Here is a 24,240-nt window from a genome sequence, read left to right as displayed (position 1 = left end):
TTTTACTACCAGCAAAAGGAAGCCAAAGACAGAAATATTTCATGTAAATAGAAGAAACAGAGAGAGAGAGACAACACTGAGAAGAAACACTCTGTAAGAACACATCTTAGAGTATGGCTGAAAGGCCTCGACCTTTACAGGTTTCTTTGCAATACCCACCATGAGTATGCAAGAATTGATTTGCAGGGGGGTGAGGAGAGGAAAACAAAAGTACTTTCTCCATTTTTGTGTCTGGCTGATCTACATTCCCCTGAAACCTATGTAGTAATAGACCAGGAATATCATAAAAATGGAATTTAAACAGATGTTAAATCTTACCTAAGATTTACATCTATGTCATAGGCATCCTCCGAAATGCTGATACATGTAATTTATAAATAGGCATAAATAGGAGATCCTCACAATGACAGAAACAGTGTAAAGTTCCAATACTGACATTCTAAATACCTGAAATTCACACAATTGTTTAAAACATATACACCTCTGTTTTCTGGCAACTTCTGCCGAATATTGCCATATTAAAAATTAATTATATAAGTGAATCCATTAAAATCAATATGGTTTCACTAATCCAGCTGCATGAAGAAGTAAGAGGCATATTAGTAGCAATTTCATTGAAAGCAAAATTAAGTTTTGCTATTGAAACAGCATAGGCAGAAATAGCCACAAAAATCAGAATTCGAAGTAAAATCATGGATCTACCAAAAGCAAGTGAACATTTTATATACTGTTTTTATATTTCACTTTGGAGTTACTTCCCTGAGGTGTATAAATGCATGCTGTGCTAGTCCTCCAACCACAAGCCACCACACAGAAACTGAGGCTGAAAAAGTTTGGTTCACCTGGAATCGCTGGAGTTTTGACATAAACTCCTCAAGTTTCTGGCAATGTTCCACCAGCTGTGCTGAGGATTTCTTCCAACGGCCAAGGATCATCTCAATCTCTGATCGATATCTTTGGCTGACTTCTGCAGGGGCTTTCCTGGACATGTCTTCAACAGTTGTGCTGAGATAGTTCAACCCTTTTTGCTGCTCTTGCAGAGAACTTTGTAGAGCCTATGGATAAGCAGCAAATAGCATCTGATTCACATGTCAGGCAATTCTTTGTATCACAGATGTAGGTGAGACTGCTGAGGATAGGACTGCAAACTGAAAATGTAAGCCACCTTTGCTATAATATACACTGACACATTCTACTGAGCAGTATGGAATTGCTTTTCTCACAGAAACTAGAGAGCTGAGAATATAATCAGAGGTGTTTATATTTGTTAATAGAGGTGATCCACACACACTCATTAGTCTGAAATACGAATTTACTATGACCCTGATGATTAAACTTTCAAAAGAATCTGACTATACATGGTGGAAGAGAATAAACTTAGATTTGCCTCTGTGATTTAAAGTTTCTGATAACTTCTCAAAGCTTTTGCAGTACTCATCTGAAATTTGTTGCATCTAAATTTTCTCTTAGGTTCTGCTTTTTCTTTCTGTATGTGTATTGGTAGTTGCCTCAAACAACATGCTCGTTAGCCATCCAATAGTTGAACCACATCAAACACTGAAATGCAGGGAAGGTGTGTACCCAAGGGCAAAACGTGTTCCACATCTGTGTCTGCTTGTAAATCTGACAAAGATTGCTGTATTTTGCAAATCACAATCACTTCCATGTCAGCACTAGAAGATGAAATTACCTAAATCTGTTCTTATCTACAAAAACTATTGTCAAAGGAACATTCTGTGTATCATGGGGACAGCAAAGGCTTTTCCCTAATATGTTCAACGTCTTATGAAATTAGTTTCAATGGTGAAGAACACTTTCAATCCTTTAACTTTAGGAATTATTATAAGTACCAACTGCCTCAAGAAGCCCTTGCTTAAACCCCAAACAGGTATAAATCATCATCCATCGGTTTCGACAGACTCATATCAACTAAGGGTTCTGTTCCTCTAAACTTTTCATGAGACATTTATTCCCACAGTCTGACCACTCACCTTGAGCTCCCCGAGTCTCTTCTCCATGATTTCATATTCAGCAACTGCAACCTGAGGTGTGGAGAGTTTAGTTTCTGCCTGCTGGATCCACACAAGTACAGAGGTCATCGTCTCTTTGTAGTGTGCAGGAGGCAAACTGTCCAAAGCTACATTCAATGGGAAACAAAAAGGAAAGAAAAAATAATTTTGTGCTTCATTATTTGGTTTGTCGACAGAGATGTTTGATAAAGGACTAAGTCTTACTGAGGTCAATGTCTATATTGCAACTCATTGCAACAGGCCTAGTACATGAAAGGAGAATACAACTCTTCATTATCAATGTCAGTATCAGATTTGACCAAAAATTGTAGAAGCAGAAAATTTTTGAAGAGTGTTGACACTCATTCTAATGTTTCTACCTCTGCCATTTTATCAATTTCATGCCATTTGACTCTCTCTGTATAGCTTACATGACGACTTGCATTGCCAAAGACACCTGGTTCAAATGCATTTAGAGATAAACAAACAATTGTACTTAACCCTAAGTCTAATTTCAGAAATTCATTAAGAAACAGCATTACCTTTTATGGCCCATGTTTGTACGTTTAGTTTTTCTGTTCAAGCAAAATGTTCTATTTAAGACACCCGTTACAATCTTACAAAATTAATCTTCTGCATTAAAGCTGAATTTTATTGATCTGCGCTTTCTGTGCCAGCATTACAGCTGCTGTAAATAGACAACATCTGGCACACACATTAGCAGAGATACTCCCTGTACCCTCAACAGTTGCTTCTAAACTTACTGAGAGAAGTGCAGACAAATAGCATCATTGGTACTAGTACTACATAATAATGAAGCATATAAAAGCTCAAAAAAAAGTTACACCTATTTGTATCTCCTCTATATCTAATCTCAGAAAGAATGGGACTGAAAAATGATGTAGCTGTCCCAAAAAAAAAAAAAAACAAAAAACAAAAAAAAAAAAAAACAACAAACAAAACAAACAAAACAAAACAAACCAAAAAACACCAAAGCAACAAACCAATTTTGAAAAGCAACAGAGATGAAGTTTTTAACTGCAAACTTGCTGGCATTTCCATTCAACAGTGATTAGCAGAATGTACTTCAGACTTCAACTTCACTTTTGACTTGATCACGAGAATGTTTCTTGAAACAATAAATGCATTGTATTTTCTGCTAAGCATCATAACATACTAAAATCATGGCAATTTAAGCTCTCTCTTGTGGCGCATGCACACTGTGTGGCATATTTTCCTCATAAAAATCATGACTAGTCTGATTTATCGCACACATCTGGGGATATACAAAAGATAGGACTTGCTAACAGGGAAGGTGGAAATTTATTCCCTTATGATGCATTTTCATTACACAGGAAACAAAAATGATACATTCTTGGAAACACAGGAAATAAACATTTTCCATCTCCTCAAATAGCAGTTTAAACCTTTTCATGGGGTTTCTATTGTCTTTAACTCATTTAATTTAAACAATTCCTGCTTTAGAATAGAATATTCCAAATGAATGGAGATACAATTTCAACAGCTCAGATATGTCAAATGAGTATACAATTCTTAATCTTCCATTTCATTTAGAAACATGAAATAGAGTTCAGTATTCTGATGTTCTCCTTCAAATGAAGGAGAAATTTAGGACTAAGGCATGACTCCAAACAGCTACGTAAAAGAACAGCTATTTTCAGCAGTAGAGAAAAGTAACTTAGAAGAGATAAAAACACAAGATTTGTTGATACAGCAAAGTCCATCAGACTGCTTGAAACTCTTACCCTGAAAGTTTATCAATAATAATTATTATAAACCCATCCAAACACTGCAAATATTTTGTCCAACGTTAATGAATTATGTTCTCTATAATTTGAAGGATGAAATAAGAGCTCAAGAGATCAATAAGGATCACAGATGTTGATTTAATCAAGCTAGTGGCTTTCCAATTTGGTTATTAAAAATTCAATTTAAAAAGAAATTTAAGTTCAGTGAAACAGTAGTTTTCCTAATTTACTTTTCCAGATAACTCATAGTGAAATATTACTTTTCGATGCCTTTTGCCTAGCTAGAGTTTTGGAGCTTGATGGATTTGGGGCTTTTTGTGTCTATGTATGCATATGTCTGTTGGTTTTTGTTTGGCTCTGTTTTTTTTTTTTATTGGTTTGTTTTGTTTATTTTGGTTTGGGTTTTAAGATAGACAATGTGTCAGTATTTTCATCTATAAAGAAGCATGTTCACATCTCTGTGGATGACACTTAAGAAGAGTCTGTATCATTTTGTGACTTGTGATGCCAATGGTGAGAATTCAAACTCTGATAGTCAGAGCCATGTTACCTAATTTTAGCTAAATCAGCTAACATTCATGGTCTCTCTGTGGGCAGTATGTATCTCTACATTGCCCATGCTCATAACATAAACACACATTTTTATCCTGGAATTTGCTTTGTGACACTAATGTTTGTGGATTAAAATCCACATAATAAACACAGTGCATTAATAGGGATCCTGATATATCACACATTGAATTGATGGTCAAAAAGATATAGCATGTCTGCTACCCAAGCTACAGCTAACTAGGCCAATGACAAAGCTGTAACACAAAATATAACAGAGGGAAAATAAAATATGTTATTGAAAAATATCAGCATACAGATCCCCTCTCATAACAGGAAAATGTCCCACTTGTAAGGAACGCATTTTGGTGTGACTAACATTGTAATCCTTGAGAAATGACAGGAAAGTACATTTACACTTGCATATTTATTTTAGATTAAGTGCTTCAATTTGGAAATACAATGTATAGACAGATATTTGGTTATGATGTATGTTCAAAAGCAGAAATACTGAACAGTGAAAATAGTTTTCCAAATAAGTAAAATACATTTTTTTAAACCTCCTTTCCCCTCTCAGCTTCCTTTTTTTTCTTTTTCTTTTGGGGAGGGGGGGTGTGATAAAATTTTACAGTCAGAAATTTTTCCCAAGTCAGAAATGAAATGAGAATAGAATTATCTCAAAAAAATATCAAATCACACTGTATAGGCTACAATGTGTATCTCATATAGTCAGGACAAATCCCACTCTTCATCACACCATTGTGAAAGAAGAAAAAAACACAGTAAATATATTCTATGGGATTATTTTAGTGAAGACTTACTCCTTGAAGTGATGTAGATTGAACTGCATGTATTTCCCACAAAAATCTCCTCAACAGTAACTGCAGTTTAAAATGATGCTGATTTGTTTTATCTTGCAATACAAATACTTGAAGCTATTTTTCAGTCTTTACATTCATGACTCCATAAAAACTGCTATTCCTTTTTCCCACATCTCTCACCAGAAACTCTTAAAGTGGAATCATAAGGAATCTTGTATATATCTTGTAATCAAGGTTCTGAAAATTCCTTTAACACTTCCAGTCCTTTCATTTATTAAGCTCTTAAGATAAATACAAGAAAAACTCTTCTCCAGTTCTACAAGTTATAAGGTAACAGTAAATATCTTTTAAAGATACATTTTTCCCCATTCCTATTAATTTTCTCTTGCAACAAAGAAGCATAAAGTGATCTTAAGAAACACAAAATTTACAGGGCACTTGCCTAAAACTTTTCTTCTTTAAGTATGCAATGATTGATTATAACACTTATTGTAACAATTTCACTGTCAATTACAAACCATCTTTAACATACTTAGAGCAAGAAAATAAGTTAGCAGCTGGCAAATGGCAGGCAAAAACTCCGAGTGGTCATCATACTCTGATGGTTACTGCTGCCTGATGTGTTACAAAATTATGCTGAGTTGCATGAAGTCTATGCAATACAACCCACTTCAAGATACTCTGCTGGTGGATTAGGGAGAAAAATGATGTACATGTGAAAAAAAGGAGTAAGTATAAAGTCTATAGAATCTCAACAAGCTGCAGAATGGAAAAATGTTTCTAAAGCCCTTCTAGAAATAAATAGAAGAAACATAATTTGAATGCCGATGAATAATTCATCATTAATAATATAACAACAACGATGATGACTTCACCTTTGGGAATTACTGATCCTGCAAAGACAGAAATGGAATTTGAAAGGAATGCACAGTGCATGACTTTATGAAGCCGAGAGGAATGCAAATAAGTATGACTTTTCCTTTCTCACCTCTTTCTTGGTAGTCTTAGTATCACCTGAAGAACAGTCTTGTACTCTTGTCAGATTAAGAACGTGTATCTCACTGAATACCACAGCCAGGTAAGACTTCATCACAGCAAAACTAAAAGTAGAATTCCCTCTACAAAGTTTGCTTCAGTCACAGAGCAATAGGAATGCTAGAATGAATCAGCTGTCACCTGGGAGGTAGCTTGTCACATACCTGACACTGACAGCTCTCACCAAACTGAAGGGCAATGAGCAGCTGACCAGGCCACATCCTAGAAATCTCTCTGACACAGCAGAAGTTAATTTCAGAATGAGTTAATATAAAGCCCAATCCCTCATTCTTCACCAGAGCAATTACAACACTAAAAATTTCCTTGGGAAATCACATTATTCATATCTGAATTAGTGCCATGATTGCACTTTCTACTCCCTTGTCTACATTACTAAATAGGTCAAAGCACTGTCTGACCTCTCTTTTTTTTTTTTCTGTATACCAGTATTCTAGATATTACTCTAAATGTGTATGGGGAGGAAGGAGAGCTGGAATGATGGATACATAATCTTCAAAAGGATCAAGTACCTATGCATATACAGACATTCTATAAAGTGAGAAAAACAAAGTCATATGTCTGTTTTATGAGGTTGTGCTTCTTTGACAAACAACACTACAAAATAGCAAAAAAAACCAAAAACCAACCCAAAATCAGGGTTTAGAATTGTCAATCTTTCTTTTTTTATTTTTTTTTTTTAATGGAAGTACTAATCAAATGATGGGAAAAAAATACTTGAGAAAAGCTGACTTAATTTTTAATAATATTTTATTAAGCAATCTACTGTGCAGCAAAGAGAAACTACTAAACACTCTTGAGTCCTAAACAAAACCACCACAACCCTCAAAAAACCCCACCAAAATCCAACCAAGCAAAAATATTTCAGGGAGATAATAGACTAGAATAATAGAATAGATAATAGAAGTACGAAAAAGTGAGGGTTTTTTTTTGGGGGGGGGGACATTCCCTTGTAAACAGAACACAATAGTTAGAGTCATCCATCAGAAAAGATAATGGAGTAAAAGAACCTAAAAAAAAAACCCAAACACAAAACCCCACAAAAATATCCTAGAGATGACGAAAAAAATATTTTTAACATTAAAAATATTCTAATGATGGATTAAAAAAAAAATAAATCTTTCTAGCACATGGAGGATATATATGCACAGGGAAGAAAATAAGGAGTAAATGCTACCCCTGATCTGCAAAACACCATTCATCTGCAGAAAATTACTAATTGCAAATAATTTATGCAAATACAAGAGGGAAATACCTAAAATATTCTAGCAGATTTTCAACATTTTCTATTAAACTAAGGCTAAAATAAAGACATGGTCTTTTCTCCATCTGTTTAACAGAAGAAAAATATTAATTGAAGAAAGCAGAAGAAACTTGGACTAAAAGAGTCAGAATTTCTATTCTTCAGTTTTGGAGTCCTTTTTCATATTTTTTGATTCGTAAGACTTCCCTGAAACAAGATTAGAGCTAATACAGCATCCCAAGCATGATTAATCACACCTTGAGCAGAATGTGAAGGGAAGCTGGCACTTTGGATAGAAGTGTGTATAAAATATCTAAAGATAACATATGATTGACATAAAAAAATCTGATTTAAAATATCACTACAGGTATGTACTGTATGGGATAAAACAATCTCATCCTGACAGATGAACTGTCTGAGATAAAGAACCTGTGATGCAGAGCAGCCACATAAAATAATAACCAAGGCTCCATAAAACATTGATTCAGGGACTTCTGTTCTCCAGCAGTTTAGGAGACTCTCCCTACCCTGTTCAACGCTGCCAACTCAGAACAGATGCTTCTGTGACTGGCCAGGGCACTGGAGGAGCATACTGCAGCACTGTGGAGAGGGAATGAACAGCTACAGTTTGAAGAACTTTACCAAAGGCCCCACTTCATGGCATTACAATTCAGGCAGTGAACACTACTCAGCTGGTAAGACTAACCAGCTGGTTAGTTTATGAGGTCTTGCTGGAGAGACTCCTGTGAAGAGCTACCAGGATGATTAAGGGCCCGGAGCATGTGCCCTGTGAGGGGAGGCTGAGAGCCTTGGGGCTTTTTGGTCTGGAGAAGAGAAGACTGAGAGGGGATTTAATAAATGTTTATAAGTATCTGAGGGCTGGGTGTCAAGAAGGAGGGGACAGGCTTTTCTCTGTTGTGCCCTGTGACAGGACAAGGGACAATGAATATAAACTACAGCACAGGAGGTTCCACCTCAACATGAAGAGGAACTTCTTCACTGTGAAGTTCACAGAGCACTGGAACAGGCTCCCCGGAGAGGTTGTGGAGTCTCCTTCTCTGGAGACTTTCAAGCCCCATCTGGATGTGTTCCTGTGCAACCTGTGCTAGATTCTCTGGTCGTGCTCTGGCAGGGGGGGTTAGACTCAATGATCTCTGGAGGTCCCTTCCAACCCCTAACATCCTATGATCCTATCCTATGATTGCTAGAGTAAAATTAGGTGAGGCAAACCCAGCAACTAAGAAATCATAAAGAAGCTAACATTTACTGTATTCTCCTGTTGGCAGAAGTGTAACTGATTTCAACATACACAACAGCATTGCATTACAAGTTTTTAAGTCATAGAATCACAGAATCAACCAGATTGGAAGAGACCTCCAAGATCATCCAGTCCAACCTATCACCCACCCACCCAATGTCTCCAGTGATGGCGACTCCACCACCTCCCTGGGCAGCCCATTCCAATGGGCAATCTCTCTCTCTGTGAAGAACTCCCTCCTAACATCCAGCCTACACCTCCCCTGGCACAGCTTGAGACTGTGTCCCCTCATTCTGCTGCTGGTTGCCTGGGAGAAGAGACCAACCCTCCACTGGCTACAACCTCCCCTCAGGTAGTTGTAGACAGCAATGAGGTCACCCCTGAGCCTCCTCTTCTCCAGGCTAAACAGTCCCAGCTCCCTCAGCCTCTCCTCATAGGGCTTGTGTTCCAGGCTCCTCACCAGCTTCGTTGACCTTCTCTGGACACTTTTCAGTACCTATTTTGTATTTAGATTTCAGAGTCATGAGTAAACTTTACCTTCCTTAATACTAAATTTCTACAGCTTAGCCTTCCATCACTTGCTATGGCATACTTGCATTTCATTTCTCCAGTTCTCCCGTGCATCATCCCCTCTTTAGTTTGAATGTGCGTGCATGTGTGAAATAACCACATCAGTGCAATCAGGCAGTGCTGTTGAAAAAAATAGCCAAGCCTTTCCATAAAAGAATTTAGAAGAAATGCTAGAAAGATCCACTAGAAGGAGCTAGCACTATGTCTAATTTCAAAACACCACAACCATTTAGATAGATCAACGGTTTAAGGGGCAAATAATCTCTTGCTGTTAAAAAAGAAAACAAAAAACCACCACCAACAAACCCCCCCAAAGCAACAAACTTTTTATTTTTCAGATCCTTTAACTTCCTAATCAAATACAGAAAGTGTACACTAGACATTGACTTTAACATGGAACAAAGACAACTTTCTAATTCCCCTTTCTGAAAAATGATTTTTATTTTATATATATTGTAAATACTGTTTTAGCTAGCAGTCATATAGTATGAAAAAATAGATGCTGCAAAGTAAGGACTCTCTTTGATGAGCTTTATGGAGTTAAGTTTTTGTTTTATAGAAATCTAGAGCATATTCACTCCTGCAACCAAACTCTCTCTTGTTGCTACTGACAGAGGAAGACAGCCCTGTCTTATAACCCAAATAAACAAAGACAGTTTTATGTTGCCCAGAAAAAAAAAAAAAAAAAAAAATCACTGAATCTGTCCACAAACACACTAACAAGAAGAGATTTTATGGTAGAACTACATTGAATGTAACCTTTGCTTCTAAACTGTGTGCCTTCTATTGTCTTCCTATTAATAATAAATATATAATGCACCTAAAATTTCTGAAAGACTAATTCATTTGGAAAAAAAAAAAAAAAGAAGATGCAAATTTTACTACCAGTTTTTCATGAAAAAAGCAAATAAGTAGTAGGACAGCAAAATTATATCTGTTTGTTTTGCATGCTAGTCAGGCAAATTGACTTTTGGTCAGGGAGACTTACTGGTCTGGAGCTGCTTTTCTCTGACACGCATGTCAGCAAGTATTTGTTTGAAATGGCTGGTAAAAGCAGCAAGGTCAGCATCCAGAAAGACTGGCCCCTGCTCCTTCTCTTTGAGGGCTTGACTTTGAGCCTTTAGCCGTTCAATCTGAGGCTGAAGGGTAGACATTCGGATGATTTCGTCCTGCGTGTTTGAACAACAAAAAAACCCATCAAGATAAAGCTGTTCAACAAATCGAATCAATAGTGTCAATTTCAAAGCACATTACACAACTGTTTTCTTCTAGCTACATTAGTCACACTAAGAACAGATTGAACATTTTTAACCTTGTCTCAAAAACTATGAAGTATAAAAGGAGAAGTGAAGATGCATGATGTTTCCTAGATGCCCCACAGTAACACATTACAATTTGAGGATAGGATGGGATGGGAGGGGACTGGGTGGGATGGGGTGGGATAGGGTAGGATAGAGTAGGGTAGGGCAGGACAGAGCTTTTTCAGTTGGACAAGACACAATATTCATCTAGTCCGACTACCTGTCCACTTCAGGGCTGACCAAATTAAAACACGTTGTTAAGGGCATCTTTGAAATGTCTCTTAAAAAGTGACAGCAAACACTTCTCTAGGAAGCCTGTTCTGGTATTTGACCACACTCTCAATAAAGAAATGATTTATAATCTCCAGTAGAAACCACACATGGCACAGCTTTGAGACATTCCCACACGTCCTAGCCCTGGATCCCAAGGCTAACCTCCCTATCCACTTTCCCTCCTCAAGAAGCTGAAGAGAAGAATGAAATCGTGCTGCTGTATCTTCAGGAAACCTTTGTGCACACTGCAACATTTATAACTACTAGGTAAAAAGAAATGAGGAAAGTAAGCCAGATGTACAGTACATAATGTATTTACCCTAAGACAAGCTTTCTGCAAGAAAACAGAGAACTTAAGCACAATCTTTGAATCATAGAATTGGTCAGGGTGGGAAGGGACCATAAGGACCAGCTAGTTCCAACCCCCCTGCCATGGGCAGGGACACCTCACACTAGATCAGGCTGGCCAGAGCCTCATCCAGCCTGGCCTTAAACACCCCTCCAGAGATGGAGCCTCAACCACCTCCCTGGACAGCCCATTCCAGGCTCTCACCACTCTCATGGTGAAGAACTTGCCAACTTGAAAACAAAAGTAATATCATAGATCTAAACTTGGGGTTCAAATACTGATTTCAGTTTAAGAGCTTCTGGAGCCAGATATTTCATAAAGTCATAGCTTTTATAAGTATTTCATGCGATTTATAATTCATGATTACTCCTCAATGCATTCCTGTCAAATATTATTAGCTTGTAAGTAACCCTCACCCACAGAGACAGAGAAGCAAATTTCTATGACAGTGTAGCACACAAATGAAAACATTTAGTGAGAACAGTAAGTGAACTGGTGTGATCATTTTTGCACAACTACTGCAATGTTTTTCATGTGATGACAGAAAATTTTTCTTCCATTTGACTACACAATCCACCTCCCATCAAAATGCAGGGTATGTAATGAGTTAAGTGGTCTGCAGTGGTAGAATTTTAAACTTGACCATGAAGACAATCTGTCCCAAATCCTTAAGACAGTAACAGCTTCTTAATGAAGCTTCTTAATGAAGAACCAAAGATAGATTTTTACAGAAAAAAAAAAGAATAAATAAATAAATAAAGCAAACAAAAGCAAACCAAAAACATTAAAAAGAAAAAAGGAAAGAGGAAAAAAAAAAAAAAAGGAAAAAATGTTCAGGGGCATAGTCCTCTAGAATTTAATATCTAAGTATCGTACTACTAATAATAATAATATATTTGGGACAGAGATTTACATCCATATGCTAGGTTCTTTATTTCTTTACCAGTCTTTCTCAAATAGATGTTTTCATTAATTAGACTGGAAAGATAAGGAGTTCATTTTCCACTTTGATATTGAAATCAGGTATGTCATAATCTGGCCCACTGTTGGAACACCTATGAAGTACAGTATCACAGAAAACTTGGAAAAGACTCTAACCTTGCATTTTTCCAACTGAGCTTTTACTACAGAAGGATCTGTTGCTGGTGTGGGTTGTGCTTTCAGCCAGTTTTCTGCAGTAATTGCTGTCTGCTCCAGTTGCTGTAGCTGGGAGTAGAAGTCAATGATGTTATTTTGGTACTCCAGCCATGCCAGTCTTTCACTCAGCAACTGACAGAACTCAATCCAGCGGCTCTTCAGCTGCTCCGAGGCTTGTCTAATGTTGTCAGCATTCAGACCCTCTAGAAAGAAAACAAGAGAGGAAGTCACTTAAATGTCACAAAGAAAAGGAAAAGAAGAAAGTAAGAAAAAAAAAAAGGCAAACTAATACAAGAACTTAATTTCTGTATTGGAGAGCTCACAGATCCAGTTAATTATTTATCATCAAGTAACAGTCCTCAGCATACAGATGTTACACATTAGTGGAGAATGAATCTAAAAAATATTTTAAGTTGCTGCTAGGGTACTTTTGTTACTATGGGAATGAATTATAAAATGTGTTAAAGAAAAGAATGGGAAAGAGAAAGTAGAGATACAGTACATAAAGCTAATTAAAACTGCTGTAAGGAATAAGAAAATGCCAGACAGTTGCATTTTGAAAACGGTCTGGACTGTAATTAGATTTTAATGTACAAGGCTGTCCATTTTTTATACAATAAGGCAGATTTAAACGAATGGGAACTCTATTCAGGTTGGAAAAGATGCTCAAGATCACCAAGTCCAACCAATAACCCTGCTCTACAAAGTTCACCCCTAAACCATATCTAAACAACCTTTAAACACATGCAGGGTTGGCAACTCAACCACCTCCTGGGCAGCACATTCCAATGCCTGACCACCCTTTATCTGAAAATTCTTTTCCTAATGTCCAGTCTAAACCTACCCAATCAGAGCTTGAGGCCATTCCCTCTTCTTCTATCACTAATTACCTGTGAGAAGAGACCAGCACCAGCCTCTCCACAAAATCCTTTCAGGTAGCTGTAGACAGCAATGAGGTCCCCCCTCAGCCTCCTCTTTTTCCAACTAGCCTTCCCCAGCTCCTTCAGTTGCTCTTCATAAGATTTATTCTCCAGGCCCTTCCCCAGCTTCATTGCCTTCCTCTGCACTCTCTCCAGCACCTCCACATCTCTCTTGCGCTGAGGTGCCCAAAACTGTACACAATACTCAAGGTGTGGCCTCATCAATGCCAAGTACAAGTGGACAATCACCTCCCTACTCCTGTTCTGCATTACATGCTTTTTTAGAAATGTCATAAGCACTAAGAAATAAACACATGATCCAATCAATACTTGAAGCCAATCTCCTGTGTCCAGCACTGACCATCAGTAGATACTAAGCAAAGACTGAGAGACAGGAAACCATAGGGACACTTTGCTATGACTAGTTTCACAGAGTTTTTAATTCCCCAATACTCTTTGTCTTTCTCTCTCCATTCTTCAATAATAATGCTTAAGTTAAAGTTTACAAAAGAAAAATTACTTTAGTTATTACAGACAAGGCAATTACTTAGAACTACTTAAAGGCAAAAGAGCTCTGTGAAGGAAGTAAGGCAATGCATAGCAAAGATAAGTAACAGGGTCTTACAATAAGATTATTTATAATTATTCCAAAATCAAGTTAAGCATCTCATTTATTTTTCAGTGAAAGTTTAAATATAATCCTTAATCTCTTACTGGAATGGTATGCAATGATGAACATATCAATAGGATCAATATTGGCTTTAAAATTAATAAACTTCTTAATATGTTGAGTAAAGTTATATGCTCAAGTGTATTTTTAGTAACATTGTCACTTAGTCATATACTCATTAACCAGTAAAACACCAGTCATGTTTTTATCAAAAATAATCAGATTTAAGGTTTTCTTGTATTTCTTAAAAACAATCATAAAAGCAAATGAGAGGAAAAAGCCTTCAGTGATATATGATTTTTGATATGTTGTCAATATGATTTCTGTTGTTTGCCACCTATACTCCCAATCTGTAGGAAAACTTCTTTATCAAGGAATAAAAAAACATCAAAGCTCACCTGCAATTTTTGAAGGTAAGATACAAGAAATTAAATCCTATTTACAGCTAATTACTTTAAATTTGAAAAAGTTTTGGAAATCTATGATAATAAAATTTTCTAAGGAATTATTATAATGCATTCTATATAGTAAACCATACTAAACACTAACTTAGGATCATGTTTGTTGTGAGATACCAGAGTTCTCTGGCAAATCCTATTCTGGATTCAGCTCAGGGCTACTCCATTCCGAGTCACTTGGAAACAGACTGTGCAGTACCTGATAGTGGTTCCCTGGACATTTTCTGTTTCTGGAATGTTGCCCTAGCCAAGCAAATTGTGCATGGTATCATAAAGTACAAGCAAAAAATGTAGAAAAACAGGAAGCCCAGTACTACTGGGAGATAAGGTCAATGCTGGTGGCTGGAGTGGCTATACATGTACATTATAGTCCAGTAACTGCATAGCACAGTTTAAAGGCTGAGTAGGGGTATAAAAAGAAGCTTAAAGCATAAAGAGGTAATCAGCGTTTTGACACATCTTAACAAAATTCACCAGTGATCTGTTCTTTTGTGTGCCTGTGTTTGCAGTCTGGAGATGTGGTATGCATAACCACATTTTCTTAAAGTGCAATGTCTAATGAACAGAGAGCAATACCTGAAGAGGTGGCATAAATCTGAATGGCATAGCATGTCTAAATAACAATATTCAAAGATGACCAGATACTGAATCTTTCCAACAGCAAGGACAAATGTGTAAATAGAAAAGAGGCTTTTAACTGTGCTATATTTCAACAATTGTTTCTGTCTAGTTGTGACTGCAGTTATAAAAATGCTGTATACTCATAGCAGAGAGCAGGTATCTGCTGTTGTGTCTGTCTCTGATTACCTGGGAACCTGGAAGATGCTGCCTACAAGTTTGGCAGAGTAGATATATAAAAAAACAAAACAAAACAAAACATACCAAAACCAAAATCAAAACAAACAAAAACCCCCACTTTTATTTATACCTCCTTTCCTTTCTTTTCAACTGTCACAGTCTCCAAAGTATCCCTAGCCAAAATAATGAATACCAGGGCAAGTGGTGTCATGGATTCCTGTTACATAATAATGCTTGTCACTGTAATATTTTCTGCAAGGATTCAGATGAAAATCTAGATTTACCAGATCCTCTTTTCTTCTTTACACTCATATGTCCTTCAACACAACATTAAATGTGAAAATATCCAATATTACTCCATTTTCTTCAATTCTTTTCTTTGATATCTGAATTTTGAGTCTAAATGCAGTTCCACAAGTGTAGAGATGAACAAAGAAATGGTTTTGCTCTTCATGTAATGGAAGTGGACAGTACCGAATTGAATCGTGTAGAGCCATGAGTGGTAAAAGATTGCAGAGTTACACCTTTGTAGGCAACATAATATCCTACTGGAAAAAAAGACCCATCTGAAAATCTCCATAGAATGCATTTTTAAAACTCCCTTAACTCACAGTTTGTTCAGGTAACTCAAAGTTGTATATCAGATGTCAGTATGTTATTTCCAGAAGGATGTAAGAACATGGCCACTACCTGCACTTGAAATCGTTTGGTCAAATTAGTTGGAATTTTGTCTTATTTTGGAGAGAGGTAGTCCTTCATCTCATTGAAAATGACAAATTACTAACTATTTGAGCCATTGATAAAATCATATGACAAAACATAATTGTAATGTTTTTATTTGTTCATTAAATTGGTGTAAATAAAAAGTTTGTAACTTTCTTCCTTGGTAATTACTGATTTCTGCATTATGTTTAGCAACTTCAGCAACCACCAGCTTTCATTCATGATGTTCACATCAATCCCCTTACTCTACTTCACTCATGGCTGTAAGGCATACCAAAATTTTACAAGCCAGTGAAGAAAAACTAAAAATCCCATTCTCTGGTGAAATAACATTATTTTAGGAATTGTATTTTGTAATCTTTTCATGTTTCATATACTAAATTTCTGCTATAATCAGTGAATAAATACTCCTTACCCAAAGGAAAAAGATTATCTGAAGTGCATCCATTAATTTTATTACCTTGTGTACTGTACCTTACAAATTGTGTCTGAATATTTTTAATTTTGCAGCACCTTACATGCAAGTACTTGGAAATTGCCACTTAATGTGAAGTGTATCTTACTAAGTGCATTTATCATAGAATAATGTAGTATTATCTCTGGGTTTTACACCTTTCAACTCATAAGAGTGTGTGAAATAGTAACTCACAAAATGATATCTTTTCTTCCACCAAGCAGTAGCACTTAACATTTGCATGGTTTATCACAGCTAATTCATTTGTATTCACTTCAGTGCTGCCTATCAAATCTCCTTAAGTATTCATTTTGATGTTCTATCTCTTTTATTCTAAAATAATATAATAGTCAGGTGTCTACTAGAAGTGCTAAACTGCTTCACTCAACAGATTTGTTATTCTATTTTAGAACAGAATTCAGTAAATAAAAACAGAATAGATTTTTTTTCCTAGGAACACTGGTAAAGAGAAGATGTAAGTTTTCATTTATTACAATCAATGAAACTGCTTTAAAAGCAGGGGCAAGAAGAGGCAGAGCATGGCCCATGGAGAACATGGGTGGGTAAAGAATCCTTCACCAGAACTATCACAATTTCCCATGTGATGGGAAAAGTCTTTCAAATGGTAGTGTTCAGACACACTGCTTACAAACACAAGAAGAGTTACATTGTGGGAGATGGCAGCTCTTCCTAGTGCAAAATATTTTGTTGGCAATGCCTTGTTGACAGCTTGTTCACAATTTCAACATGAGGAAGAACTTCTTTGCTGTAAGGGTCACAGAGGACTGGAACAGTCTCCCCAGAAGGGTTGTGGAGTCTCTTTTTCTGGAGACTTTCAAGAGCCATCTGGATGTGTTCCTGTGTGACCTGCACTAGATTCAATGGTCCTGCTCTGGCAGGGGGTTTGGACTTGATGATCTCCAGAGGTCCTTTACAACCCCTAACATCCTGTGATCCTGGGACTATGGCCAAAAGCATTTACATAAGGCAGAAATAATTCCCTATAGAAATACATTTCCTCAAAATATAGTCCTCTGTGATAAACAATCAAATAAAGGAAACCCTAAATAAACTGATTCAATATTATACAGAATTTAAATCCTATTTTTTACTTATTCCTCTATCAGTAGAAATAAAAGCAAGAACATAAATATAACTGATACAACAACAACAGCTGATTCACCACCATTCTGAACTTCATTTATAATCCATCAGAGGCCTTCATAATTTTTGTGCTCTTCCTCTGTCACATTCAGAATCATGGTTGTGAGCAAAGAGGAAGCATATCTTTTGTAGAAGACAAGAATTTACTAATGCCATAATTGGAATCTAAAGAATATAATCATAATTTGTCCAGATGTAATTGATATACAGTGAGTTAAAAAAAATAATGCAGTTATTGTCATTGTTTGACTTTATAACTGACATATGTCTTAAGTCTGTTTGCTTTGCTCAGTCTTAACTACAGATTATGCTGCAAATGCATGACAGCCTGAATCACTGACTGGTTTCCCTAAAGAAAGGTACCATGCAGTATACCACAAAGAATATAAATCACCATTTGTAATTTGTAAATTGTGAAAGTTAAAAAGGTTTTTCATTCAAGATAACAGAGTACACCTTCCCTCCACTAGATGTTAAACTGCATGCCTCCCTCAAATCCATAAAGGTACATAAATTCCAGTTCCTTCCCATGTTATGGAAAGATGTTTCAGTATTAGAAGAGGAAAGTCCATAGGCATTGTCAGTCTGTGCTGTTGAATACTATTTTGGAAACTCAGCAAAACTTTCGTATGTTATATCTTTGCCTCTTGTTCTTGGTAACTCCAGCAATTAAAAAAAAAAAAAATCCCAAACCACAGAGGCAAAGACTGTATGTCCCAAATTAATTTCCACAATCCACACAAAGAATGAGGAAACTTAGGTGAATCGCTGTGGAAAGTATAAAGCTACATTACAGTTTGTAGGTTTAAATTTATTGGTTTCTCACACAGCTTTTAGTTCAATATAAATTTAGATGTTATCCCATTAATTGTAAATACATTAGATCATGATTTGTAAGAAAAGACAAACAGAAATTTTTTTATATTAAAAAGTGAAAAGGTTGAGCATAGCAGTTAAATTCCTCTTCACTCAAGGTATTATGAACACCTAGCAAGACATTGCATTTGAAAATCCTTTGCTAAAATCCTCTTACAGATCTTCTCAACTTATGTTGATTATTTAATTCTACTGTCTACCACTCCCACCTGGTGGTGATTATCGAATTGCTTAACCATTTCATACACTATTCATAGAATCATAGAATGGGCTGGGCTGGAAGAGACCATCTAGTCCAACCCCTTCTGCAGTCATCAGGGACATCCTCACCTAGATCAGGTTGACCAAGGCCTTGTCAAGCTTCACCCTGAATATCACCAGGGATGGGGCCTCAACTACATCCTGGGGCAAACCATTTTGGTGTTCCAATACCCTCATGGTAAAGAACTTGTTCCTAACATTTAATCTAAATCTACTTTTCTCTAGTTTGAAGCCATTGAGCCTCATCCTATCATTGCAGGCCTTTAGAAACAGTCTCTCTCTGTCTTTCTTATAGGCTCCCTTCAGTTACTGGAAGGTCATCATTAGGTCAGCCCCAGAGCCTTCTCTTCTCCAGGCTGAACAGCCCCTGTCCTGCAAATCGGTTTTGCAGCTCAAAGTCCTACAAACATTCTAAGCTACAAGTCCAGAGGAAGAGCTTATCTTCTCAAAGGAATTGTTTCTTCCATAAAATCATGAGAAAAATAAAAAAATCTTCATTCTCATCTTTGTATCTTTGTTAGAATAGTATTGCTACCAAAGCTACCATAATATGTAACATGATAGGGAGGTCAGAGCAGTTGATAGGAAACAGATAAAGACATTCTAGCTTAACTTGTCTACCCTGTGCTTGCATCCCAATTGCAGGACACCTCCATGTGATTTGGGTGAAATTGGACCTATTTCTATGCTCATCTAGGCACAGTCAAGAACACATCATCTATAAATCATGAATAAGCATGGACCCTTGAACTGAAGAAGGAAAAAAGAACTTTGAGAAAAGAAGAAACACATGAGAATATTTAAGATTGAATGTTAATCTACTTGCTACTAGGCATGGTAGGACAATACTGAAAAGTAACACACAATATGCTAGTGAGTTCTGCAACTAAAACTGAAATTTTTTACCAGAAAGTACTATATTAACTAAAGAAAATGAACCTGCAATTCTGGACATGAAACTCTGCATTTCCCCAAAAGAAGAGAGGGGCACTGCTAAATGTGCCCTCAAGAGATTCCACTCACAATAACAACCACAAATTTCCAATACTGCCTTAGAAGTCTCGTACAACAAGTTCACCCAGGCAGGAAACATGTCCAAAAAATGTGACAGATTATTCAATATGATCAGCCTTGAAAAACTGCCAAAATGATTTTAAAGAGGGTGCAGATGTTACCAGAGTCCCTTCAGTCTACTCACTGAGCCTCGGAAGGGGACCTTTGCAACAGCTGTTGCAGTAATGATCATTAAATATATCCCATACATTAAATATGGTCACCTTTAACACATTGCATTTTCATACTTAAGCAAGATATTCTTAGGATTCCATGAAATAAGCTTAGCTTGGCCAGTTAGTACCTCAAACTCAATGCATTTTATTTTTAGTAATTACATTCTTGGTTCTTCATGGTAACAATTTAATAGAAAATATATCTTCTGAAGCTCAGTACATTCCATATCTGTATTCCTGCTAACCATATCAGTATGACAGATATTGGTCTGTGTTTAATATTTTATTGCAGAGTTAGACATCCTTAAATATCAAGGACAATGGAATAACCCACAATTCTACTTCCATTTGCCCTTCCTTGGTTTTTGTTTTTCTCCTAAAGATATGTAAAAGTTTAAAAGAATGACATAATAGGTTTATTCTTTTAAAATCAGTAATGAGTTGCATAAACTTTTACATTTGTTACCTTTGAAAAGTCAAATGCCACTCTCTTCCAAAAACCAATAAATGGTTTGTATTTTCTATGATACAGGACAATACAGCAATATGTGTAGTACAAAACACAGATTTTATAATAACTCAGAAAGCATATTTTTCACTGTTCAGAGCAATGCTTTTAGAACTTTCTAACTCAGATGAGTTAATGTGCCTTTAAAACACACTCAGAAAATAAGATTACAACTGAAGTCTGCACACACGGGCTGTTAACATTCAGCTCATTACTGTGAGCAAGTTTCACACATATTTCTTTTCATGGTACTAAGTGGTAAGGCTTTTCTCTCTTTTCTAATTAACAGATTTAACAATCAGAAATAATAAAAAAAAATAAGGCAATATTATTTTACTGTTCCATTTAGACAGCATTTGTTAATATAAATCTCGTGATAAACATGAACCTGTGCATTTTTCAAACCCCTAAGAAGATTATCTAAATCAACTCCCATGTAATTACCATTCACCATCTGTTCCACCAGGGCCTCAGCTGATCTGCTGGCATCTTGCAGTTTTCTGTACTTCTCAGGCTTTTCTCGTTGGATGGCCTGCAGCATGACAGGAAAGGTGAGTATTTCAGCAGAGAGATTTTAAAGAAAAAAAAAAAACCACAAATTTAATCTCAAGGATATCTTCTGATTTCTTGAGATCATTTAACCTGTCAGGTTGCCCTGCCAGCCTCTTGATTTGCAATGAAAGCTGTAACTAACATATACCATCAGGAAGGCAGTCACCAAGTCAAGCACATAAACTGAGCATCAGAACACAGCTGAGCTGACAAATGATACACGTCAGTATTTTACAGCCAAACAAAAGACAAACAAATTAAGATCAATTCAAAGCCCAATGTCTCAGAATAAAAAAAAAAAAAAAAATGTTTGTTCAGCAGAAATTCCTTGTAGAAGAATTAGTTTTGCCTGTTTCTTAGGATAAGAGCAAGAATTGAGTGTGTTAACCTCATCACAAGGTTTCACAACATACACCATTTGATTGCTTACTTTGTTTTGTTGCATTTAAAACCAAAACAAACAAAAAACCATAACCAACCCCAAAACCCAACCAATGAATCAGAAAACCCAAAACCTGTAAAATTCATATTAAAGTAGCTAACAAACATAGGAACACATATAGCAGACATCTGTATATGAGCTACTAAGTAAGAATGAGAGTTAACTGCAGAATTAACATAGGATTCTAGATACATATTCTATCTCATACTCTCAATTCACTTTTCTGTGCTCAAAAACTTCTCAGCAATGTTCAGGCTAGCACTCAGGCTGGCTGTTAAAGGCTCAGAAAGAGCTAGCTTTTAAACTTTCAAGGTATGGTAGGAATCTATGTTTCTAATTTCATTTTCAGTTGGTAGCAATACTGATGGAAAGTAAAATCATTTTAGATCTTACAGTCCCTCAATGTTGTCTCTCCATTAACTTCATGAAGTCACTCTGTTGATTTTGAAGTAATAGTTGTATAGTTTAGAAACTCTAAATCAGAAGTTCAAAGAAGCAGCATGGGACTAAAGCTAAGTTTGTTACCAAAAATAAAACAGGCTATATGCTTCCTAGAGATTCTGACCAACATAATCTCCCATAAATCAGAATCCCTGACTTTACTGCAACAGATGCACACATACAAAATGATATCATAGAATCATTAACAGTGGAGAAGACCTTTAAGATCAAGTCCAGCTGTAACCCAGTGATCATGACCACTAAACCATATCCTGAAGTGCCACATTTACATGCTTCTTGAATACCTCCAGGGATGGCAACTTCTCCACCTCCCAGGACAGCCTGTTCCAGTACCTCCCCACTCTCTTAGTAAAGAAGTTTTTCCTAATACCCAATCTAAATCTCCTCTGACACAACTAAAGCCCATTTCCTCTCAACCTATCTCTAGTTACTTGAGAGAAGAGACCAACACAGGCTCACTACAACCTCCTTTCAGGTATCTGTAGAGAGCAGTAATATCTCCCCTTAGCCTTCCCTTCTCCACACTAAACAACCTCAGTTCCCTCAGCTGCTCCTCGTACGATATGCCCTCACCAACTTTGTTGCTCTTCTCTAGACACCTTCCAGAACCTCAATGTCTGCCTTATACTGTGGTTCCTAGAACTGAACACAGATATACCACATGGTATATATTAAAAAGACAAGACAGAACCCCCTCTATGGCTTCTTAACTGGTTAATGGCACCAGGCTTCCAGATCACCTTGTTTGTTTCCACACTCAAGGTATATTCTGTGTGACTCGACTTTTCAGGCAAAAAGGTTCCTTACAATTGGAAAGAAACCTCAAGCAGGTGTCTAAGAAAGTATTTGGTAAAATAATCTTATAATCTTATGTTTGAAAATGCTGTTTTTTCAAACGGATTGCTATCCTTAAGAGGAATTAATGTAAACACCTTGAATAAACCCTTTTAAAGTAATTTTAAAGAGTGATGCTTAACACACCTCCAGTTTAATAAGAAGCAGGTCCCTGGAAAACTTCCCTCTGTGAGGAGATGCTCAGAACTCTAAGGGGAGCTTTTAAGTTAAATTCACACATTTCTGCAGCCTACTTGTAACCACCATTTCTTTGTTCAAATAGAAAGGATTAAACAGCAAGCTTTCTAACAATAAGCCAAAGCTTCTATCAAACACTTTCAATAATACAATTTTGCTTAAATACATAAAGGATATTTAGAGAAGAATTAAGGATGTAATATTTTGAATATTTAAACATAGCTTTAATATATACAAAGGAGTTATATCTACTCAGGAGTTAAAGATTACTGTATTAATTATTTAGGGGTTTTGTAAGTAAATAAAATCTTCTACCATTCCACTGTACAATTTAAATATTTCCAAATTGAAAATAAAAAGAAAAAGAGAAAAGAATCTATTAATTCTCTGCAGAGTTCCAAAACTTACACATTCTTAACTAATACTACTCTATCTATAATGCCATGTATAATTAGCATGAGTCTAAACAGAAAGAACTCAAAGGAATCATTAAAACCCTAAAATACATTTAAAAGAATTTTACTCCATCTGTAATGCCAGATGTGTAATTATCATGAATGCAACTGTAGTGAGCACAAATGAATCATAAAACAACCCTAAAATATACTAAAAATTAGCTGCTTTGAAATATAAAAATGATATGACATTGAAGATCATAGCAATGAACCCTTCAGTGTCTGGTAATACATTGTGGGTAGAAAAATGTGTTAAAAAGCTCACGCCTCTCCTGAAAGGTTAAAGTTTCCAAGTCCTGACAGAAAATATAAACACTATATGTGAACACTAAAAATATGAGAATTTGGTACACATTAAACTTTCTGTTGGTTTCTTTTCTTCACTCATTTTTTTGTAATAGGCATATAATATAAAAATGGAGGTTTAACTCCAGTTACAGAAAGACATATGCTTAACACAAAGAAAGCACAATGCTAGCCAAAGGAGAAAAAATTATTTTTCTTCAAAAACAAATTATCTGATCTAAGGAGAATGGAAGAAATTCAGCCTAGTTACTTACAACACATATAGTCCTGCCATTGCTCTGCACACACTGCCTTGGATTTTTTTCCTCAGAAAGCTTACTACAAGCATGTGTAAAGTCCCTAGAATTGAAGAGAGTAGGAGTCCTGGAAACACCTCTCATTTTTCTCTTTGGCCTTCTTTGGTTCATTTCTTCCTTTTACTGAAAGGAACCATACTCTTGATTCAGAGTTAACTTGTGTTCACATACAAGTTCATTTGTGACACAAGTAGGCTGGGATAAGTTTGAAGAGGTTTGTTAAGTTTTGAAATTCAAATTCCATACATTTTAGTCAACATTCTTTTGATGAAAAGTTGTGGTAGTGGCAAAGACATTTCAAA

At 36.3% G+C, this 24,240-nt stretch overlaps 1 protein-coding gene across 1 annotated transcript in view; it reads right to left on the bottom strand.

Moving 5' to 3' along the window:
* The window catches only part of DMD (dystrophin), an 851,798-nt gene that overhangs the window by 701,983 nt on the left and 125,575 nt on the right, over positions 1-24,240 (bottom strand). The window contains exons 14-18 of the mRNA XM_054391265.1: positions 20,838-20,925; positions 12,294-12,535; positions 10,261-10,441; positions 1,992-2,137; positions 843-1,055 (exon numbers count right to left, since the gene is read on the bottom strand). Coding sequence (XP_054247240.1) covers positions 843-1,055; positions 1,992-2,137; positions 10,261-10,441; positions 12,294-12,535; positions 20,838-20,925 — 870 coding nt within the window. The remainder of the gene's footprint in view (positions 1-842; positions 1,056-1,991; positions 2,138-10,260; positions 10,442-12,293; positions 12,536-20,837; positions 20,926-24,240) is intronic.

This window comes from Indicator indicator, chromosome 1 (genome assembly GCF_027791375.1).
Source record: "Indicator indicator isolate 239-I01 chromosome 1, UM_Iind_1.1, whole genome shotgun sequence".
Lineage (NCBI taxonomy): Eukaryota > Metazoa > Chordata > Aves > Piciformes > Indicatoridae > Indicator > Indicator indicator.
Note: the sequence above shows the minus strand (reverse complement) of the source record. Positions and strands in the feature narration are given on the sequence as shown.